This window comes from Rhamphochromis sp. 'chilingali' (genome assembly GCF_963969265.1).
Source record: "Rhamphochromis sp. 'chilingali' genome assembly, chromosome: 3".
Taxonomy (NCBI): domain Eukaryota; kingdom Metazoa; phylum Chordata; class Actinopteri; order Cichliformes; family Cichlidae; genus Rhamphochromis; species Rhamphochromis sp. 'chilingali'.
The window spans coordinates 11,535,898-11,560,325 of NC_137931.1; the positions used below are offsets into that span (position 1 = coordinate 11,535,898).

At 39.3% G+C, this 24,428-nt stretch overlaps 1 protein-coding gene across 1 annotated transcript; it reads left to right on the forward strand.

Annotated features, from left to right (window-relative positions):
• Positions 1–2,647: 2,647 nt before the first annotated feature.
• LOC308394471 (uncharacterized protein) lies at positions 2,648–23,862 on the forward strand (the record flags this gene model as incomplete). The annotated part of the gene is made up of 8 exons (XM_080878829.1): positions 2,648–2,908; positions 4,350–4,439; positions 6,862–7,015; positions 7,483–8,484; positions 9,107–9,265; positions 9,589–9,684; positions 10,095–10,375; positions 23,553–23,862. Exons 3-8 carry the CDS (start codon positions 7,013–7,015, stop codon positions 23,860–23,862), a joined length of 1,851 nt encoding a protein of 616 aa, XP_080734955.1. The 5' UTR covers positions 2,648–2,908; positions 4,350–4,439; positions 6,862–7,012.
• Between the last annotated feature and the right edge of the window lie 566 nt (positions 23,863–24,428).

Below are 24,428 nucleotides of genomic sequence, written 5' to 3' on the forward strand. Positions count from 1 at the left end.
TTTGTGGACTGGTGCCAGCTGAACTACCTCCAGATCAACGCCAGTAAAACCAAGGAGCTGGTGGTAGACTTCCGCAGGCACAAGCATTCTCCACTGCAACCACTGAACATCCAGGGTATGGACATTGAGGCTGTGGACAGCTACAGGTACCTTGGTGTTCATCTGAACAACAGACTGGACTGGACTCATAACTCAGACGCCCTCTACAGGAAAGGGCAGAGCAGGTTGTACCTGCTGCGGAGACTCAGGTCGTTTGGGGTGGAGGGCCCACTCCTGAAGACCTTCTATGACTCTGTGGTGGCTTCTGCTATCTTTTATGGTGTGGTCTGCTGGGGCGGCAGCATCTCTGCTGGGGACAGGAAGAGACTGAACAGGGTGATCCGAAGGGCCAGCTCTGTTCTAGGATGCCCTCTGGACCCAGTGGAGGTGGTGAGTGACAGGAGAATGGCGGCTAAGCTGTCATCCCTGTTGGACAACGTCTCCCACCCCATGCAGCAGACTGTGACAGCACTGAGCAGCTCCTTCAGTGGGAGACTGCGGCACCCACGGTGTGGGACGGAGAGATTTCGCAGGTCTTTCCTCCCCACTGCTGTCAGACTCCACAACAAAGACTTTAACTGAACAAACACACACATCCACACATGTGCAATAACACTAAGTGCAATAATCTTTTCTGGCATCGTTGTATTTTTACTCAGTTGTATATAGCATTTGTATTCTATTTTTATCTTATTGTATATTTTTATTCTATTTTATTCTACTGTATATAGTATATTATTTTATTCTATTCTGTACAGCTGTGTACTGTATTTATTCTTATTGTATTCTAATTTTTGCGTCATAACTTTTGCACTGTCCACTTCCTGCTGTGACAAAACAAATTTCCCACGTGTGGGACTAATAAAGGTTATCTTATCTTATCTTATCTTATCTTATCTTAGACGCCTTCTTTTGGTAACATCCGATACATGAGCTGCCTCATGTTGCTTCCAGGTGGGGAAAGAATGAAAAGATAAACCATTTTCAACCTTATTCCCTTGCCGGTCGTGCGATCTAAGTTTACAACCGACCGCACAGCAAGTACGAACCATAGCTGGTGTTATCCGTGTACTTTCGCTCCTCTTTCGCTAGCACTTTGTTTGGCCCAGAAACATGGCGCCTCAACCAAAAATCATGGCCACGCCCCCTCTCGTGACGCTCCAAAAGCCCTATTAGGCTAATTGTTGCGTCACTTCCGGTATTTCAGACAATCCCTTTCCGTCAAGAATTTTTAATTTGTTGTGGGGTTTTTTAATTTGTTGTGGGTTTTTGTAATTTGTTGTGGGGTTTTTTAATTTGTTGTGGGTTTTTGTAATGTGTTGTGGGTTTTTGTAATTTGTTGTGGGTTTTTTTAATTTGTTGCGGGTTTTTAATTTGTTGTGGTTTTTTAATTTGTTGCGATTTGCACTTCCCAGCCACCGTATGAAGTAGAGCAAGTTTCTGATACAAAATTTCTGGGTGTGATAATAGATAACAAAATCTGCTGGAAACCTCACATAAAGCATATACAAGCTAAACTGTCAAGAAGCATCTCTGTACTGAGTAAAGTTTAACATTTTTTGCCTTCCAAATCACTCCGGGTACTTTACTGTTCACTTATATTGCCATATTTGGAATACTGTGCGGAAATGTGGGGAAATACATACAAAATTTCACTTCAACCCCTATGTAAAATTCAGAAAAAAGCAATCAGGATGATTACTAAAGCAGGATTTAGAGACCATACTAACATCATGTGCTTGAAATTAAAAATTCTGAAGTTTATGGATCTTATAAAATATAAAACTGCAAAAAGTATGTACAAAGCCAGATACAATATGTTACCAGGAAATGTACAGAGGATGTTTTTTGACAGAGAAGGGGACTATGAATTGAGGGGAAAATTTAATCTGAAGACTCTTAAAGCACGGACAAAGGTTAAAACCTTTTGTGTTACTATTTATGGGGTAAAACTGTGGAACAGTTTTCCTGTGGACCTACAGCAATGTTCAAGCATTAGTCAGTTTATAAAGATGTTTCGAAAACTGCTTTTGGAAGAATATGAAACTGATAAAGTTGATCACCCATTGTATATATAACTATGCTAAATTGTATCTAAATTATATCTATCACTGTAGCTACAGTGGGGCAAAAAAGTATTTAGTCAGCCACCGATTGTGCAAGTTCCCCCACCTAAAATGATGACAGAGGTCAGTAATTTGCACCAGAGGTACACTTCAACTGTGAGAGACAGAATGTGAAAAAAAAATCCATGAATTCACATGGTAGGATTTGTAAAGAATTTATTCGTAAATTAGGGTGGAAAATAAGTATTTGGTCACCTCAAACAAGGAAAATCTCTGGCTCTCACAGACCTGTAACGTCTTCTGTAAGAAGCTTTTCTGTCCCCCACACTGTAAAAACGATAACTAGCAATTGTTGATTTCACTAAAGTTTTTAAATTAAACTGACTTAGAAATAAAACTTTCTATTTACAACCTAAAAAAGCTTGTCTACCCAACAAATTTCTTTCATTGTTGTCCTAACTAAGATTTTCTAGACAGCATAACAAAGATTATCAACTTTTGAGCAGAGTTTCTGAGTCAAGTTGGGAACCAGTGGGAAACCCCGTAGATGACTGGCACATGTGGTCTGAACAAGTTTGAACTAAACCAAACGGACTTTCAACTGAGCCTGAGCAGACCTGAGCTGTGTGATAGTGGTTTACCATGTGTTCTAGACTAAAAACCTCCTAAGAAAATTTGAACCATCGTGGCTGGATTTGGATGCAAATTGCAATTTTTCGACCATTGAGGATTTTCACTTCTGCAGTTGGAGTGTATAATTCTTTTGGACAGGTGCTGGAGCTGCCGACCATTTACCCTAGCAGGTAAGCTAACTACATGTGTTATTAAGATTTTCTACAAGCGCCTAGGCTGCATCCTCCTGAGGACCCGGGAGAATGGAACTAGTAAAACACTGAAAAAGGCCAACAATAGCATTTTTAAGTTATCTAAGTGACTTAATTGACCCCCCCCCTTGGCTAGCTATCGAGCTGGTGGGTAACAGACGTCTCCGAAAGCGTCGGCGCACTCTTGCAAGTATATGTTGTCTTAATAAACTGAACAGATATTAGCAATTTACATAGCTACATTAACGCCTGAAAATATCTTAAAAGTTTATTTTGTGACCCAGAAAGAGTAATATTAAAACTAATTCCACAGGTAGAATTTGCACATGCGCAATAAGGATCGGGGAGTCCGATCCGTAACTTTTTTTCTCTCGTTTTTTTTCTACATTATATTGAAATGTTTCAATATTGCAAACATTTTAAGAGATGCTTATTATAAGGAGGACGTATTTCTCGGACAAATTTAGAGGAGTCCACTATGAATTTGGGCAGCCTTCGTCGCGCCGCTGTGTCGTAATCGGGCTACAAGCAGCCTCTGAAGGCTTTAGCTCAGAGTAGTGGCCAGCGCAAAAAGTAATGTTTAATGTTAAACACTCTGATATTTAGACAGACATCACTAAATGACGGTATCTCACACTGGCTTTTTACAGCACTTCTGCCATGGTAAAACTTATTAGCTTATTACCCGTTTTGTAACCAGTTTCAATGTTATCTTTGCATGAAAACGTTATGTTAACATTGACAACAAACTGGGCCAAGCACGCGTTGTCATGGAGACGCTTTCATGGGTCGGTGTTGGATATGTGCGCCAATTATATGACAGTGATATAAGTAACTTGCATATTGTCTAATATTGTTTTTTCACTTTTTCAATAGTCACCGTTTATCCGGTGCAGCACTGTTACTTTAAAGTAATGTTTAAAGCTGACTTGACAGTTTGTCAGCTGGTGTAAGATTGCCTAATGTACTGTAAGTTAATGTCACACGCAAATTAAAGTTGTACTTCATGCTCTGTATTATAAGATTGCTACATTTTCAGAGCTTTTTACATAATGGGGAAGGAGACAATATTTAAGGAATGATTGTGTGTTGCTGATGTATATTGTGTTACAGATAGTATTATTTTTTTCTATAGTTATTGCATTTTTTTTATCATAGTAACAAAAAAATGTTTGAATTCAAGCTTGCATTTATGTTACATGTCATGTATGTTATCAATCATATACTTGATATAGTAGACAAGTGGTCATATGTAAGTTAATATGATTCCTTACATATTTTTTTCATGATGTCTCTGGTTTTGGCTTGTTGATGTATTCAGCTCCTGCATCTATGGATTCCTTCTGTGTGTTAGATATGGATGTTTTATCCCATTGCAAAAGTGCTTTTGGCAAAATTGACTATGTCTCTTGTGTTTCAGGGGTGGATTTCATGCAGTGCCGATTTTGCAAATTCACAAGCTCCAGTCAAGAGACTCTTTTGAAACATTTCCGCCTTCATCACGGACAAGGTGCACATTGGCCATGCATTCACACAGACTGTGTATGTGTATTTAAAACACCTGGAGCATTACGATCACACCTCTCAAGGTCACACTCAATAGTAAAAATCCACAAAAATTCCACATTTCAGTGTGAATTGTGTGACTTTAAGGAGATTTGCAGTGAGAAAACCTTTTGGAACCATCTTGGACATCATTTAAAGAACCGAGAAACCGTACAATGTCCCTTTTTAAGGTGTAATTTTAAAACAAACATTCGCCCAACCTTCAGTTCTCACAGAAGTCGAAACCATAAAAATTGTACACTTGAGGATTTTCGAACAATTGCAAGAACTGTTTCTGAAGATGAGATAATTGAAAGTGAGCAATCTGATTGTGAAGCAGGAACATCAGCTTATAATTTTGTGAGACCAGATGAGCTTGACAAGATTGTAAAGGATGTGGATAGTGAGACACTTGAACACAAACTGGCATCTCTCTTTCTGTGTATGCAAACAGTGTTGCATGTTTCTCGAGCTGCAACACAAAAGATTGTAGAGGATTTCCATAACCTGCTCTCTTTCTCTAACATTCATACTCTCACCAGTGTAAAAGAGATCCTTTCAAAGCATGAAATAGAAGTAAATGATTGTGTTTTGCAAGACATTTCTAATGCCCTAGTTCAAACTAATCCACTGCTTTTAACAACATCGGAGAAAGGTTCCCTATCTACAGATCACAGAAGGAATATATATTTCAAAGAGCAGTTTTCTGTTGTAGAACCCACAGAGTATCTGTACAACACAGCTCATAAAAACTCTTTTGTTTATATATCTGTCACTAAGATACTTGAGACTTTACTGGGACGGGCAGATTTTTTGGACCAAATTGTATTTAATCAAGAAGCTTTATCTGGACACTTTAAGTCATTTCAAGACGGCAAGTACTACAAGGGCAATAAGTTACTGGGACAACAAAACTTATGTATCAGTTTGGGGTTGTATATTGATGATTTTGAAGTTTGTAACCCACTGGGCACCTCTAGAAAACGTCACAAGATTACTGCAGTATATTGGGTAGTTCTTAATTTACCACCCAGATTTCGATCTAATCTTTGTTCAATTCAGCTTGCTCTCTTAGGTAAAAGTGTGGATGTCAAACAATATGGTTATGAAAAGTTTTTTGAGCCACTGATTAAAGATATAAGGTGTCTAGAAGAAGAGGGAATTTTTGTGGAAGTTGTAAGCCAGTTTATTAAGGGCACTGTATATTGTGTGAGCGCAGATAACCTTGGTGCACATGGTCTGGCAGGCTTTTATGAAAGTTTTACTGTTGACAAGTTCTGTCGCTTTTGTTTGATAAGTCGGGACAAAATTGCAACGACTGAAGTTAATGACTTCCAATTGAGGGGTGTTGATCAACACAATTCATTTCTGGAAGAGCTTAGGCAAACTGACAACCTCCAAAGTGTTAATGGGGTAAAAAGGGAATGTGTACTGAGCAAACATTTACTATTCTTTCACCCAATAACCGGATTTCCTCCAGATATTTTGCATGACCTTTTTGAAGGCGTCATTCCTTTGGAGTTGTCCTTATGTTTAAAAAAGCTGATCTCAAAAGGGTTCATTACATTTGATACATTAAACAACTTCATAAAATCATTTCCCTACAAATATTCGGACAAAGTAAACAAGCCTCAAAAAATTCCAAAAACAAGCTTTGAGAAAGGAACAGTTTTTGGTAATGGACATGAAAATTGGACACTGCTGCGCTTACTTCCTTTTATAATTGGATGTAAGATACCAGAACAGGAGCCAGCTTGGGAGATTTTAATGGACCTCAAGGAAATTGTTGACATTGTTGTCTCAAACAGACTCACTGAGGAAGCATTGTGTTATTTATCTTGCAAACTACTGGATCATCGCTTGTTGCTTACCAGTACCTTTCCGGACTTCAGACTAAGGCCAAAACACCACTTCATTGACCACTACCCACATCTTATACGCTGCTATGGGCCGTTAGTGGAATTGTGGACGATGAGATTTGAAGCAAAACATAGCTTCTTTAAAAAGGTGGTCCATGACACTCACAACTGGAAAAATGTGCTGCTAACTCTTTCCTTGAAACACCAGCAAATGATGGCATACCATCTGGATAGTGGGAACCTTTTAAAACCAAAGCTCTATGTTGACAATGTGAAAGTGGTCAGGGTTTCAGAATTGGATCCATCAATCAAGTGTGAAATACAAAAGAAGTACCCTCATCTAGACAGTGTGTCTCTGTCTAAAACCGTTCATTTTTTTGGGACACAGTATGTGGCGGGCATGATTTTATCTGCTGGGCAATGCAGTGGCCTCCCAGAATTCCACAAGATTGTGACCATTCTTGTCAATGCAGAGGAGGTGACATTCATTTGTAAAAGACTGAGTTCCTGGTACATTGAACATTTCAGGTCCTATGAGCTTGTTGAACACACCTGTGCAGACCTTCTTGTGCTGGATCCAGATGTGCTGACGGATTATCACCCTCTAACAGCATACACAGTTGGTGGAAAGCTGATGGTGACCCCAAGGACGTACCTTCTCTATTAAAGCAACTTTATAATGGTATGTTCTCTCCCCTCCACCCTGTCTCCTATTCTGATCTCCCCTCTCACCCACCCTTTTTCTCTATTGTACTCTACTTCAAAACTCATTTCCCCTTGCTTTTTCTTTTCTTCTCCACACACTTCTTTCTTCTATCACTCTGCTATCCTCACCAAATTATCTCTCTCTCCTTTGTTTTCTCCTCATTAAGCATTAGTTTTGTGCTGAATGAATTGAAGGTTTTCCCAAGTGTAGGCCAGTTGAGTACAGTGGCTGAAGAAAATGAAAACTTGGATATAGACTTGAGCTTTATTTAAAAAAATTTTGTGTGTGTGTGTTTTTTACATTTGTAGACTAAATCATTTGCAAATCAAATGTAGTCAGCAGATTCATCTGGAAAAAGGCAGCTGTATGGTATAGGTGTCAACTGTCTTCTAATTGTGTTTGGCTATTGATTTTCTGCCAACTTTTTTTTCTCCTCTTTTCAGACTTTGTTACTTCGGGTAGTTCTTTCCTCCAGAGAAGCCCGGCGAGTCCAGCTTCCTGAAGTACCAGCATCTGTGGGACAATTGATTGATATACTTAAAGAAAGACTTGAACTTGCAGGTGACTTCTCACTACAGTTTGAGGATCCAGATTTCGGAAATGCAATATGCAATCTTACAGCAATATCTGAATTACCAGCTGAGCGTGCAGTCCTGCATATAATGTGGAACTGTGATTCATCTACACTTAACCAATCCATTGCTTCAGTGTCCTCTGCTTCAGTCTCTTCCCAGGACACAATAAGTGTGCACTCTGATGATTTCAGGCCTAGCTGGACCGATACTATCCAGATGAACTTAAGACATGTGTCAGAGTGGCCCTCTCCATTTTCTATTCCCAAGTTTTCACATGATGTTGAACTGAAATTGTGTAAGGCTAATGTGACATATGAAAAATCTAAGAAGGGCCTTGCAGTAACAAGAGACATGAAGATGGAGATTTTGGATAAAATTGCAGAGGCAGTGTTTGAAATTAAAGCCTACCCTGAGAAAGATGAGGTTGAGTCAGTGGCTTCTGCACTGGTTCTCAAATATCCATGCCTGAAGGAGCCAGGTAGCATCACAGGCTACGAGGGATGGAAAGCAAGTATCAAGCACAAACTTGGAAACTACAGATCAAAGCTTCGTCGGGCAGGCTGCAATGAAGTAAATGTAAACAGGAAAAGGAAAGGAGAAGATGAAGCTAGCAGTCCTTTCACCCTTAAAAAGCCCAAACGTGGAGAGGTCAATCATGTCCCAGATTATCCACAGCACCATGATGATTCTACTCTTGAAGAGGAAAGAGTTGCTCTGGTCAGTGAAATGAAGAAGAAACAAAAGAACTTGAAAGTCATACAGCAGAAGATGGCGCTGACATTTTCTCTCAGGCGGAGAGAGGTTGTGGAGTGTCAACCTATGGTATCTGAGGTCCAGGAGAGATGGCCTGGGCTGTTTTCCTCTGAGGAGGTAAGAGTGTCCAAATTTATTTATAATTTAATTATTATTCAAATTGGGCATGACTTATACTAGATGGACTATTATTGAAGTAGTACAGTATTTGCTGGTGTAATGCATTGGCCAACTTTATTATACCTTGTGCAACCAGTCCACATTGAAATCTGTGACCCATTAGATTATTTGACCTGTCATAATATTCTTACCCTGAACATTTCTGCCAGTACAAGAAAAGAGTCCCCATGCTAAATCAAAATTGTTCTTCCTGTGAAACAGAAAGTCAATCACATAATTTTTGACTTAGCATGTATGTTTTTTTTATTTTAGTGCTGGAAATAGGACTTCTATAGACTGAGATTTTTAGGGAAAGAATACTAAGGCAGGTCACATAATCTGATTCGTCACAGATTTTGGTGCAACGTAGAACATAATATGTATTTGCATATTGATACTGTTTTTTGTGGAGGGTGTTTCTATTCCTGTGCAAAATGTGTATTCATGAGAGATTTTTGAAGTAGGTTTTGCGGTTGATAACACAGTCAGGCATATAACATGGTGCAGACTGTACAAGGCAGCTACCCAGAAATTTTCTGTGCTGAATAAATGGCAATATTTTGGTTATTGTCTTGTTTAGATATCTGAAGAATTTCATCGGATCACAAGCAAAGACCTCCTAGGGACGTTCAATGCATCCCTCAACAAATTTGTGCCTGGCCTGCTGAAACTATACCGGTCTAAGAAGGGAGCTCTTGGTGAGGACATGGAAGACCTCTTGGATAAACTTGATGAACAGGTAAGTGCTCCTTTACCTGACATTTTTAGAAGAGAGTATACCTTTGTCATAACAGAAAAAAATGTTGGCTTCAGCCAAAACACATCAATGGAAATGAATGTAATCAGTCATTACTTTGTTTTTATTTGGCGGTATTTTATTTAATTTGTAAAAAGAAAGTAAAATCGTTAAAATGGTGTTTTGTTTTTTTAAGTTTTACATGTTGCTGGGCCTGATCTGTATTTTATTTTCATTACTATAAGAGTTCTGATTTTGCATTGTGTGTAGGTACACCACGTTACTATACTAATTTAAATGCTTGTTTTCCACTGAATGCTCTTTAGACATCTGACATTGTGTCCCACCGAAAGACAGCAGCACTGAGAGGCCTGCCCATTTTCCTCAGAGAGGATGCAACACAGGTTTTCCTGAAGTGCTTAGTAAGTACAAAAAAGTAATGCAAGCAAAACTAATTGCTATGAGATGTTTTTAAAAGATGATTTAATCCAAAATGGAAATGTCCACTTCCTCAGTGCAGTCCAGATAATTTTATGGTGAGGATTGCAGTTGTCATAACTCTCGCTGCTTTTTTTTCTGCTGAGGAGCACCTGGGCATTGTTAGTGGGTGTTCAACAGCAGAAAATATTTTTGTACAAAACTCATCACAAGGTTGGTTGGTGAAAGATATTGTGCTGTTAATTAAAGGAAAATAAGCTTTTTCTTTTTAAAACCTCCATGAGTCAAATGAGCATCATGGTATAGAGGTTAAAGTTAAGATCTTTAGAAATGTATTTTGTCTTTAATTTTTCTTAGCTTTCAATAATTCATATTTTACTTTTCTTCTCTTCAGGACACTGACATTTTGGAACCAGTGTTGAACGGTGCATCAGTTGCCATCCTCACCATCCTGCAAGATGACGATGCCGATACGTCTGTGCGAGAACATGTTGTTGTGTTGGAAGGGGACATCGTGCTACATAACATTCCAGACCTCTCTACTGCCTTGGCATACCTCTTTGGCCTTCTGTATGCCCTCAACATTGATTATCCAAAGCAGATGAGTTATACCTTTGAAGCAATTCAGGGCATCTTTTTTGAACTCGGTGGCTCTCGATGCTCACAGCGCATAAGGTCTCTAAAAACAAAGCTTTTGCTGTGACTGTTAATGGGGAAGCCAGACATGAGTTTAACTTGTTCTTAAACATGTTCAAGTGCATTGTAGAGTCATGTAAAAAAAAAAACCCAGTAGTTCAACCCCTTTCCCTCTATATAATCGTTCACCTGTTACAAAGAGTTGCATATTTAGTGTTTGAACTGTTAAAATTAATTAGGAATAAGTGAAGGAAAGAGGGAGGAAAGGAAGAAGGGAGAAAAGAAGGAACAGTCAAAACAGAATGGTTCATTTTGACCTGGTCGGTCAATATGAAGTTGAAGTGGATAAGGGATTATTTGAAATGTAAATATTAGTCAGATGAATCTGTATTATTGAGAATCTATGGTGAAATTTTGTCTTGTAGGATTTTAAAAGATTTGTTATAGTGTTTTTCACTCCACCTGAAGTATGGAACTGGTATTTTACCTGATAGTTCGCTGTTCATTGATGGTAACATTTCTAATAACTTTTGACTTCTGTAGTTCATCATAGTAAGCCCATGTAAAATGTCGATGTCTGGGTACATAGGCAATTGTTTGTTGCACTACCCTATTTAGTGTGCAATAGTTAAGTTAAGCTTTTACAGGACAGTCAGGGTGTGAACGTGAATGACTAAGCTGCTGGACACTTTTCTTTTTTTCTGGACTCTGGAATTTTAATGTCTCTGCTGGGGTGCTCAAAGCACCCTAAAGAAACTGGCAACACGTTTTTTTCTGTTTGTTTGCTTTTTTACAGAAATTCACCCCACTGCCCATGACCTTCTGAAATATACTGAAAGCACTGTTGAAAAAAATAAATACGTTTTTACATAACATTCAGTTGTGCTTTGTTTTATTCTATATCTGTTTGAGTGTTTTTTCAAGTACGATAACAGCATACATTTTTCTTTATTTATATTGGTAAATTTTCAACTCACTGGAGTAAGAATTGTATGATTATTCAACAAGAATATCTGCGTTTGGTGAATTTAGGAATACATGGCCTTGGAGGGAATAATTGTATGTTAATTCAACAGGAATATCTTTGTTTGGTGAAGGCAGAAATACATGGCATTGAAACCAGAATTTCTTTGTTAGACTTACAGGATTATCCTAATTAGGTGAACAAGTAGATCCAAGTTGGCAGAACATGAAAATATTAGTTAAGTCAACTACAGTTGGCAGAAGTTGAGAAAACTCAAAAATCTCTTGCATCATGTTGCCTTGAAATTTTAAGTTTTCTCAACTTTTTCTTTTTTACAGTGCACTCGTTACATTTCTACATTCATTTGTTAACATGACGCTTGTTCTTATACATGTAATACATTTACTACCAACCTGAGAGTTTATCCGCTGGTCATTCGACATGACGAATGACTACTGAAGTCTTAATTCAGCTCAAGACGCTCTAGATTCCCGTCAGTAACACTTTCGGTCTGCTAGTAAAACGTAGTTCTATTAATCTGAATTTTGGAACTGAAACTGAATTGTAGAACTGAAACTGAATGGTGAGAAGTGAATCTGAAATTATTCGAGAGCTAAATTTTTAAAGGATAAAATACGGTTTCAAAGCAAATTAATTCATTTTCAAAATATAAAATTCAATTTCAATTTAGTGATGATCATTTTCAGACCAATAAATTGAATTTCAAATTAGGATAATTCATATTCAGTTTTTAAAAGCATTTATTCAAGTTACAATTCAGATTCAATCTGAGCAATTCAAATTCAAATTTAGCTTATTCGTATTCAGTTTCTGATGGCACAGATTTCTGCCCATAAAAAAGCTACTTAAAAGAAATGGTAAATGGCCTGCATTTGTATAGCGCTTTACTAGTCCCTAAGGACCCCAAAGCGCTTTACACTACATTCAGTCATTCACCCATTCACACACACATTCACACACTGGCAATGGCAAGCTACATTGTAGCCACAGCTGCCCTGGGGCGCACTGACAGAGGCGAGGCTGCCGGACACTGGCGCCACCGGGCCCTCTGACCACCACCAGTAGGCAAACATGGGGTTAGTATCTTGCCCAAGGATATTTGGCATGCAGCCAGGAGGCAGCCTGGGATCGAACCACCGACCTTCTGATTAGTGGCTGACCTGCTCTGCCACCTGAGCTACAGCCACCCCAAGAAAAATACAGTGGGGCAAAAAAGTATTTAGTCAGCCACCGATTGTGCAAGTTCCCCCACTTAAAATGATGACAGAGGTCAGTAATTTGCACCAGAGGTACACTTCAACTGTAAGAGACAGAATGTGAAAAAAAAATCCATGAATTCACATGGTAGGATTTGTAAAGAATTTATTCGTAAATCAGGGTGGAAAATAAGTATTTGGTCACCTCAAACAAGGAAAATCTCTGGCTCTCACAGACCTGTAACGTCTTCTGTAAGAAGCTTTTCTGTCCCCCACTCGTTACCTGTATGAATGGCACCCGTTTGAACTCATCATCTGTATAAAAGACACCTGTCCACAGCCTCAAACAGTCAGACTCCAAACTCCGCCATGGCCAAGACCAAAGAGCTTTCGAAGGACACCAGGAAAAGTATTGTAGACCTGCACCAGACTGGGAAGAGTGAATCTACAATAGGCAAGCAGCTTGGTGTGAAAAAATCAACTGTGGGAGCAATCATCAGAAAATGGAAGACATACAAGACCACTGATAATCTCCCTCGATCTGGGACTCCACGCAAGATCTCATCCCGTGGGGTCAAAATGATCATGAGAACGGTGAGCAAAGATCCCAGAACCACACGGGGGGACCTGGTGAATGACCTGCAGAGAGCTGGGACCAAAGTAACAAAGGTCACCATCAGTAACACACTACAACGGCAGGGAATCAAATCCCGCAGTGCCAGACGTGTTCCGCTGCTGAAGCCAGTGCATGTCCAGGCCCGTCTGAAGTTTGCCAGAGAGCACATGGATGATACAGCAGAGGATTGGGAGAATGTCATGTGGTCAGATGAAATCAAAGTAGAACTTTTTGGTATAAACTCAACTCGTCGTGTTTGGAGGAAGAAGAATACTGAGTTGCATCCCAAGAACACCATACCTACTGTGAAGCATGGGGGTGGAAACATCATGCTATGGGGCTGTTTTTCTGCCAAGGGGACAGGACGACTGATCCGTCTTAAGGACAGAATGAATGGGGCCATGTATCGTGAGATTTTGAGCCAAAACCTCCTTCCATCAGTGAGAACTTTGAAGATGAAACGAGGCTGGGTCTTCCAACATGACAATGATCCAAAACACACCGCCCGGGCAACAAAGGAGTGGCTCCGTAAGAAGCATTTGAAAGTCCTGGAGTGGCCTAGCCAGTCTCCAGACCTCAACCCCATAGAAAATCTGTGGCGGGAGTTGAAAGTCCGTGTTGCTCGGCGACAGCCCCAAAACATCACTGCTCTCGAGAAGATCTGCATGGAGGAATGGGCCAAAATACCAGCTACTGTGTGTGCAAACCTGGTAAAGACCTATAGTAAACGTTTGACCTCTGTTATTGCCAACAAAGGTTATGTTACAAAGTACTGAGTTGTATTTTTGTTATTGACCAAATACTTATTTTCCACCCTGATTTACGAATAAATTCTTTACAAATCCTACCATGTGGATTCATGGATTTTTTTTACACATTCTGTCTCTCACAGTTGAAGTGTACCTCTGGTGCAAATTACTGACCTCTGTCATCATTTTAGGTGGGGGAACTTGCACAATCGGTGGCTGACTAAATACTTTTTTGCCCCACTGTACCCAAAATCTGGAGAGAGCCTGGAGGTCTTACAAGGCGCAAATCTGGAGATTCAGGGGTAACAGAAATGATAGACTACTGTCAGAACACCTTACAGTTATTGAGTGGAACGAGTGGCTCACAAAAAAGCACAAAAATGGTACATTGGGGAGACTGATATATGGCATTTCCAAAAAATACAGATAATTCTAAAAGTTAATGATGCTACTGCTTTTTTTTTTCTTTTTAAAAATGTTATTTGAAAACTTAATGTAAAGAGCTACAGGTCATATAGTTTGCGTCCAGCTGTGTTCTGTATTACCTCAAATATTGGCTGATAGTTTATGACAGTTTTTATTTGTGTATCAAAATTTGTGTGTCCAATCTGTAAGCATTGTTCTCATGTTTTTGTGATTGGCATCTTAAAAATACAGTGCGTTCTGGATCTACCCTGTGTGTTGTCATTTATTTTTTGTTACAATGTACTTTAAAAACGTTCACATCTATAAATAGGTTGTAAGGTATATATGGTCCCCACTTTAGATGGACTCACTCAAGATACTTTACTAACAGGTAGCAAATGGTTTGTAACTTCCTAAATAAGTTTATTAAGGTATTTATGGGTATTTATAGATAATCTATCGAAAAAGAAGTTGGTCGATAGTGAGTTACAGCTTTGGCAGCCTTTAAGTGACAGTTATAAATGTATTGTAAGACATCTGTTAAGATATAGCAGCTGACTGATGTAACCCTGATATTCAGTGTTTATAAAACATCTAGTATGAAACTACTATATGTAGTACATGTAGAGTTTATAGTATTATGTAGGGTATGTTAACCATCTACTTACCTTTTACCAGAAATTTTGTATACCATTGAACATCCTGAGATGACTGGTTTGTAACTGATGCAGAGTAGCGTTTATAAATGATTAATCAATGAGTTTTAGAACATGAAAACATAATTAATAAAAAGTGTTGTACATTAGCTTATTAATCATGAATAAGGTGTTTGAGAATAAACTGATTATGAGAAATACTTTGTAGATGCTGTAGAGAGAATTAACTAACCATTAACTAATGCTTAACAGATGATTAACTAATGTTTAATAGTGTGCACTTATTATAAAGTGTTACCAATTTGCGTTGTTTTTTTATTGTCTTTTTTTATTTTAGAAATTTTAGAAAAGTGGATAAAAGCATCTGTCTTCTCTTTGGACTCTTTTCTTTCTTTTCGAGAAATTCGTAAGGTTCCACTTCCTCTTGAGACCAAAGCTATGTTGATGAATTTGTTGTCATTATTTTGGTTCCACTTCCATTTTGTGGCACAGAGAAAATGCAAACTTTCAGTGCTTTAAGCACTGAAAAATGCCTTAATATCCCAACCGAAAGATGTTTGCTTGAATCTTTAGGGAAAAAATGAAATAAAGTATATTAAACAAATAAAGCAAGCATCAGACTTATCTGACAAGCAGTTGCAATGAAAATCTGATGATGATGACAATATGTGATGCACAATATCAAATGCCGGTCATTTTTACTCTCACCCCATCAACCATCTGAGCCATTACAGTCACAATAGCTATTACTGGCTATGAGCTCTGTCATAGCACCGATAATTCTGCCATACAGCCCCCTATCCAAGCTGTTCATCCCACAGTATTTCAATTTCCCTGTTTCAATAACAGGCCAAACAGCCCTATCACTCAATTCCACTCTACCAAAAAACAGACACTTCTATGATTTCTTTTGCATTTGGTTGACAAAGGAGACAATCAACCAGCATAGTTCCAGTTTCAAAGTCAAATAAGGCTTTTAATCCAGTGTGATGAACATACTCTGGCTTCTCAGCTATGTTTTATTTGTTACACTGGCAAAAATAAAGAGTAGCATTTAGCTGTATCTTCATACCCCCTTTTAAAATATTGCTGCAATGTCTGTTTGTTTTTTGATAATACCATCTTTGTGGCAATGTTCCAGCCTGTCTAAAACTTAAGTGGATATCTGTTGTTCTTTGTAAGTCAAGGGTAATTAAGTGCCACTTCATTCCTATCTTATATCTTAGCCCTGCTGGAGATGTAATCCATCTCCAACAACACCGCTCTAGCCTTATCTACCTCTAAGATGAAGTGTCAGATGATCCTTTTTTGTGTGCTGGAGAAAGTGTAACCCCCACTCATATTCTACAAGCTGCCAGCTGTTCTAAAGTCCTGGCACATCCCAACTAATAACCACTTCACCTCGGGGCACGGGGTGCAGGCAAGCTTAAAAGAGGAAGAAAGAAACAATCGTATAAAATATGATGCTCACCTCCCTTCGGCTCATCACAGGAAGTGCAGCCTCAGCAGCCGCCTATGCAAAAGAGCTGTGATGATTATGCAGAGACCAAAGAAAGCTCCAGGCGCAAACAGCTGGCCAGGCCTCACCAAGGATCACGCAGAGTCTTCTGATCTTTCTAATATATTCGGTAATTACTGATATGTGTCGACAGTGTGTGTCAGTGTGTCCGTGTTAGTGGTGAAAGCAGCAGCAAATTAAAGCTAAATTTGGCCTTCTGCATATACATCCATAGCCCTCTTATCGTGATATATTTTTAACTAACTAGTATATGTAATGAAAATTAGGCAAAAGATGCCTAATCCTCAAAAATGTAGATAGAAAACTTTTGGACATACTTCATGTCATAGTGTTAGGGAGTTTTTATTGTTTTACTTGCTTATGCTTCAAAAGTTATGTTACACATATTTCACCAGACACAGTTTTCTGTTGAAACAGGAAGCTGACCCTGTGACACTGACAAGAGACCAGTACAGAAATACATATCCGCAGAAGTTGACTTGCATTATATTATTCTTAGAAATTGACTTGCAACACACATACTTTGTGACACACACACACACACACACACAGCATCAGGACCTGCGTAACAGGAAATGTGATTATATTTGCATATTGACGATGTAACCTATAAAAATAAACGAATACTGCAGTTCGGTGTGATTTGCTCTGAGCTTTTCACCCGTGCCGCACGTTGTCAATCTTAAGTGTCTCAGTGTTGATTATTCACCTGACTGTTTGTTAACTGTAAATCTCTGACACATAGCCTCTTCTCCTCATGTCCAAAGTGTGCACTTATTTTCAGATAATGCCCTCCCATCACTGGGGGATTTCAGATGCTTGAAGCATACAGCACTGTGCAAAAATCTTGAGCCATCCTTCATTTCTCTATATTTTGCTGGAAAATGGGAAAAACTGTACACAAATCTAGTGAGTGCTACATCCAATATTTTATATGACCTTCTTTATTCTGTAACACAGTCTAAACTCTCTTGTCATTTCTCTAAGTAGTCTCCAGGAACATTTCTCTAGGCTTCTTGAAGGACTCTTTTTTTGGATGCTGCAGCTTTTTGTTCCCTTCTTTCTCAAGATGATCCCACACTACTTCAATAATGTTGAGGTACGGGCTCTGGGGAGACCAGTCCATGACTGATTCTATCATATGGATGCTTTTACTGCATTGGCAGCCTATTGAGAATCAGTGCTATACTGAAAAATAAGAAATGGTTTTCAGGAACTATTACAAGGTAGATTCAAGTCTGACTGCAAAATTTAAAAAAAAAAGATCCACAACACCACCTAGAACATGCTTTACAGATAGCTGTAGACACTCACTGTAGTATCTCTCCTGACCTCCTCCTCCATACGTTAATCAAGCATGCATTTCAAATTTGCTTAGACACACTCTATAAAACCTGTTGCTACTGATTTTCAGTCCAGTTTATGTGTATTTTGGCATAGTCTGGCCTTGTCTTCATATTTCCTTAACAATGGTTTCTTGACAGCCACTCTTCCATACAGAGAGATTTCCATAAAGAGTGGGGGATTATCCGAAGGGCCAGATGCATCTCTCAGGTATTGTGTAAGATCTTTAGTGGATTTTATTCCAATTTCATAAGGACATGACTTTTAGGTAACGTTCATCTGCCGTAGATAGTCTTTTTTTTTCTTTTTTAGGCCTGCTGCTTTTTCTATTGTCCTCCACTTGTTCAGTTTCCTCCAGCTTTCTGAGGACACGCTGCACACCATGCTAAGACATGCCAAGTTTTGGCTAATAATTCTGGAAATCACCCTGTTGATGCAAAAATAACCTTTTCTAGCTGTCAAATTGCATTACTTGGTATAAGATACAATAAAAAAAATTGTTTAAAATTTAATCAGATAATGTCAGGCAATTTGCTAGTAACAAGTTGCTTAAGGATACAATAAAAAATGTTTTTGGCCATGTTGTCTGTTATTTGTAGACAGGACACTGGCTCATTGCTTAAATTACACACCTTTTTTATGCTTTAATAATTCATAGTTGAGTGTCAAATGTCTTAACAAAAAAACAAACAAACAAGCCAAAAATAACATTCCTGTGAAAGTGATCCAGTACAAGGATTGGACCAAAAACAGTTGAAAAACCCTTTAAAAGACCTTTAGAAAACCTCAGGACCATTTTTTTTTTTTTAAATTATGAGAATGTCCGGCTCTTTGGAAACAAAAAATACATAAATGAAGGGTAGCTCAAGGTAGACACTTTATTTAACCCTTTCAGTGACCACTCATTCAAAACTAAAACCATATTATTCATATATAGCACAGGGTGAGCTCCAAATCCTTATTTTTCATATTTTGTATGATTATTTGCAACCCTGAAATATGACATCAGGAATATAAATGGCGTTGGAAATGTCAGCACTGAAGACATAAATTTAACCAGCCGGTGCTGGGCTATTTGCTCCATGTTTTAAATCTTGTTTGTGACATGGATCTAAAAGTATAGCTGGATGTGAGAAGGGAGTCTGTGTCTGGAGACCTTTTGAACCTTTGCAACTGAATATGAAACAGCTTGCATGAGACTCAAGATCTCCAACCAATAGGCACCACTTTGTGCATAATGGTCGCATCCTAAGGGATCCTAAGGTCGCATCCTAAGAGACTGCGCATACCAGCTAGCTCCTGTGTTCACTGAGATATTCAACATCTCTTTATCTCAGTCGGTGATCCCCACATGCTTCAAAGAGTCCATCATTGTTCCTGTCCCGAAGAAACCCCACCCTGCTTCTCTCAATGACTATCACCCTGTAGCCCTCACCTCAGTAGTGATGAAGTGCTTTGAACGCCTGGTCAGAGACTTCATCATTTCTTCACTACCAGACACACTGGACCCACTACAGTTCGCTTACCGTCCAAATCGTTCCACAGACGATGCCATCTCTCATCTCCTCCACACATCACTCACTCACTTGGACACTAGAAGGGGGAATTATGTTAAAATGCTCTTCATAGACTACAGCTCTGCATTTAACACCATAATTCCCTCCACACTCACCACCAAGCTGGAGCATCTGGGACTCAGCTCATCTATGTGTCTGTGGATCTCCAACTTCCTAACTGGCAGACCACAGGCAGTAAGGATGGGCGGACATGTCTCAGCCTCCACCACTCTCAGCACTGGAGCCCCCCGGGGGTGTGTTCTGAGCCCCCTGCTGTACTCTTTGTACACATATGACTGTGTGGCCACTACCAGCTCCACCACCATCATCAAGTTTGCTGACGACACCGTCGTGGTGGGCCTGATCTCTGATAACAACGAGACGGCCTACCTGAAGGAGATTAGGAATCTGGAGAACTGGTGCCAGAGGAACAACCTCCTTCTAAACGTCAGTAAGACAAAGGAGCTGATAGTGGACTTCAGCACTAAGCAGGAGAGGAACTACCAGACCCCCGTCATCAACGAGTGCCCAGTGGAGAGAGTGGACAGCTTCAAATACCTCGGAGTTCACATCACGCAGGACCTGTCATGGTCCTGTCACATCAACACCGTGGTGAAAAAGGCCCGTCAGCGTCTCTACCACCTCAGATGCTTGAGAGACTTCCAACTGCCCTCCAAGGTGCTCAGGAACTTTTACTCGTGCACCATAGAGAGCATCCTGGCGGGAAACATCTTAACCTGGTTCGGGAACAGCACCATGCAGGACAGACGAGCTCTACAGAGGGTTGTGCGGTCAGCTGAGCGCACCATCCGCTCCGAGCTCCCTGACCTGCACTCAATCTACAGCAGGCGGTGCCGGACCAAGGCCAGGAAGATCGTGAAGGACCTCAGCCATCCCAACAACAGACTGTTCTCTCTGTTGAGGTCAGGAAAGCGATTCCGCTCCCTGAAGACCAACACAGAGAGACTGAGGAGGAGCTTCTTCCCGCAGGCGATATGGTCTCTCAATCACACCACCACACAGTACTGACCCACACATACAGTTCTTACACACACACTTCACTTCATCACTTAAATCACTTTAAGCATATTTGCACTGCACAAGACATAATGTGGATTGCACAACACTGGTCACTACATTCTTCATTTCCAGTTAATACTTGTACAGCTGATGTTATTGTGTATATATTTATTTATATTTATATTTCTTCATACATTCTTATATAGTTCTATATTGTGTATTTTGTTGTACAGTTATTTTATTTTCAACTTTAATTTATATATTTTATCTTATTCTTTCCCAGTTAAATTTACCCTTCATTCTAATTTGTGTTGTACAGTTATTTCATTTTTAACCTTAATTTATATTTTATTCCTTCCTAGTAAAATTTACCCTTTTTAATTTTTCATATTTATTTCCTATCTTATTCATAGCCTTTTCCTTTTTTGTTTTCTTTAGGTCACGAGCAGTTGTCCAAGCATTTCACTACATATCGTACTGTGTATGACTGTGTACGTGACAAATAAAATTTGAATTTGGAATTTGAATTTAATGAATCTCTTTTAGGGAACCTGGCATCACATCAGCCAGAAAACGTTTTTTTCCTGCCAGTGTTGTGCGCTGTGTTTGTTTCTGATGAAATATTTTGTTTTTTTGCAGATTTCTGTCTTGTTGTTGGTCACCCCATGCCATCCCATTGAAAGGAAAAAGCCTTGGTTTGAAGTATTAATTTAAAAATAATCAAAAGTCAGTTTCTAATAGCATACCCATGAAAGAGTTAAGTCAACTTTTATGCCTTTACATAGTGATCTCTTCATATATGTGTACAAATTTGACCTTGAGAAGCAGCTCCTCAACTTGACATCAGTATTCAGTGCTGTACAGGAACATGCTGCCCTCTGGCTCACTGTGAATGATTCTCGCCTCCCATCTAATCCAGCTGAGCAAAGTTCAGCAACTGTTACATTTTTCTAATAGTCGACAGCAGATGTTGATGATTTTGAGTATTTGATTTTTGGATTAGGTAATGACAGCCTCTGGTTAATATCATTACCAACTCCCATTTCATCCCACTTGTCTAGACACCCTGACATCTGGGCTGATGATGATGACACAGGAAATATGTTTTCCTTATAGGAATCACCTTCCTACTCCACTCATGAAGGGGCTGTTGATTGGAAGCACAAAGTGTCAACTGTTTTTTTCCTAGTTTTAAACACAGTGGCAAACTTTCTCTTTGCATAATAATAAAAAAACTTTATGATCATATCATCTAGGAACGGATATACTCCTATGTAAAATTCAGCCCATCTATCCATCAACTATCTATCTATCTTACATTTCAGAAACGAAATCAGCAATAACAAAAAGTACAATAACAGAAGGCAAGTTAGAAACATATGAATAAAATCATTTGTTCACTTTATGTTTGATACTCCTCATTCTATTTAGTTTTTATTTGAGTTTTCATTATTATTATGGGCAGAATTCCCAGAGGGGAATGCTTTCGGTTCAGTGGCCTTTGCTTTGTGCTAGCTTCAGCTATGTGCAGGGCCATATGTAGGTGAGGGCTAAGACTTAGCACCTACAACTGTGAGACCATTGTTCTCAGCCAGAAAAGGTTGTAGTGTCCAATTATGGTTAACGATGAGTTTTTATCCAAAGTGGAGAAGGTCAAGTATCTCAGAGTAGTAAACAAGATGCCATCTCAGGGTCTTGTGGAGGGAGAATGGAACAGGAGACTGACAGGTGGTTTGTTGAGGTGTCTACAGTGATACCAACTCCTTACTATTCTCTTGTCGCAAAAGGAGCACTGAATATTAAGACATGGGTGAGGGTATGATTGTAGATCTGCCAGTAAATCATCAGCTTTGTTCATGAAAATAAGCATCCTTTGAGGCATTCCTGGGCTCAGTCATTTTGGAGTGGTTTCTTCACCTCATAATTAGGATTGATGGTAAGGGTATGCAGCTAAGATGCCTCCTGAACACCTTCGGGAAGATGTTTTTAGGCATGTTGTACCGGAAGGAGATCCAAGGAAAGACCCACCACATGCTGGAGACATGATATCTCGTGGTTGGCTTTTGAATGCTTCATTGCCTTGAGTTTGACAGTTTTGCTGCTGTAGTCTTATTCTGATTGGTTTGAGTGAGAAAAACGGGAACACTATACACTGGTAGTGTCTTGTTGAGTAGACTATGTACTCGCCTATCCCACATAGTACTTATGGTTATCGTTATGGCATTACTACACATACAAAAATTAACCAAAATAATAAATAAAAATTGAGGAGGTGACTGTTTTTCTCATTATCTATTCCAATATCATATTTTAGCAGATTATTTTAATTCTAAATAGGCTAATAAATAAATGTGAGAATTAGGTTCATTTCCTCTACGATCTCTGTATGATCAGATTTCTTTTTGCAACCCCCTGCTTACCATTAGGAAAAAAAGAAATTAGAAATGAAGTTTAGGCATTTCATATCAGCTTCTCTTTTCAAACCTGAAATTTATGTCCATCTTGAAAAAAAAGCTATGGCGTGTCTGTCCCAACCAGAGGAAAATACCTCTACCACAAGGTCAAATAGTTATCAGATGGAGAGAATTGCAAGAAGAACATGAAACAGATTGAACATAAAAGGTAAAACAGCAAGAGACCTTGGAATTTTGTTGAATAGATCTACAAGTTGAAGGGAAAAAGCTCCATAAGCATGAGTGAAAAGTCTCCGTATTCTTATTCGACTTCTATGTATTTTTTCAAATACACACATGTATACCAGTGATCTTTTATTACAATCTTGTGACCATTTCTGTGAACATATGGTAGAAGGGAAAATCATCTATATACGTATTTTCGGTTTACAGACCCTCTTTGTCAAAACACATAGATACTACGGTGATACATTATACAGACAGACAGACAGACAGACAGACAGACAGATAGACAGATAGATAGATGACCACTATCAAAACTCAGCATCAAATGTGTTTTTACACATACTGTATAATTGCTTACATGCCCTCAGATGATGATCTATCTTCTAGGACTGTCAACGTTAACACTTTAACGCGTCATCACGATTAATGTGATTAAAAATTTTAACGCATTTAACCCATCTGGAGCGCAGAATGGACAAACTTTGCATTGACAGAGACATTTCAGGGATTTTGAGTCACCCCCCCTCACAGTGAGACCATTGACAAGACTGACTACAGATACCGACAACAGAATGGAGCAATCGTGAGCCACCTCCTCTACATGGATGACATCAAGCCGTATGCCAGGAGAGAAAGAGACATCGATTTACTGATCACCGCCACCAGGATCTACAGCAATCACATTGGAATGTCATTCCAACTGAAGAAGTGTAGTCGGATGATAACAGAGAGAAAGAAAGTAGTCAGAATTGAGGGGATGACGCTACTAGAAGGGAACATTGCAGACATTGAAGACACCTACAAGTACCTGAGATCTCTGTCCAGAAGAGCGGCGTCCTAGGAAGAGCAAAGATACTGCACAGGACCCTCAAGCTCCCAGGCCTCTGGCAGAGGACCCAAGCTTGGTGGATAGAAACCCACAGGGGTGAGAGGGGCTTTTTTTGGGGGGACTAGAACAAAGACAGCTTGTTATTGATATTGTGATATATTGATATCCCACACTGGCTGATAAATATATTGTAGGAGTGTTTAGCTTATTTTAGAGTTTAGAAATGTGTTAACATAGAATGTAGAACTATTGTAGAGACACTGCCCTTAATATAATAAAGGCCTCATTGTGTTGTGAACTTAGGAGTAGATTGTAGGAGACCCCTCCCCCACTTGAACTGTGAAAGTAAAACAGAGAGGAGTTAATGCTGAGTGGAAATTTCCCAGAGAATGTTTGGGTGGGGGTCTCAACATTTGTAACTGGATAACTGTGGTCTGGAAGGGAGATGGGTTTTTATGACCTCTAGGGAGTCACCTACACCCACAGTGTTTTAACTGTCACGCACACACATCCACACGCATACTCACTCATGTGCACTCACACATACACACAGGTATGCGTACACAGTCACACACGAG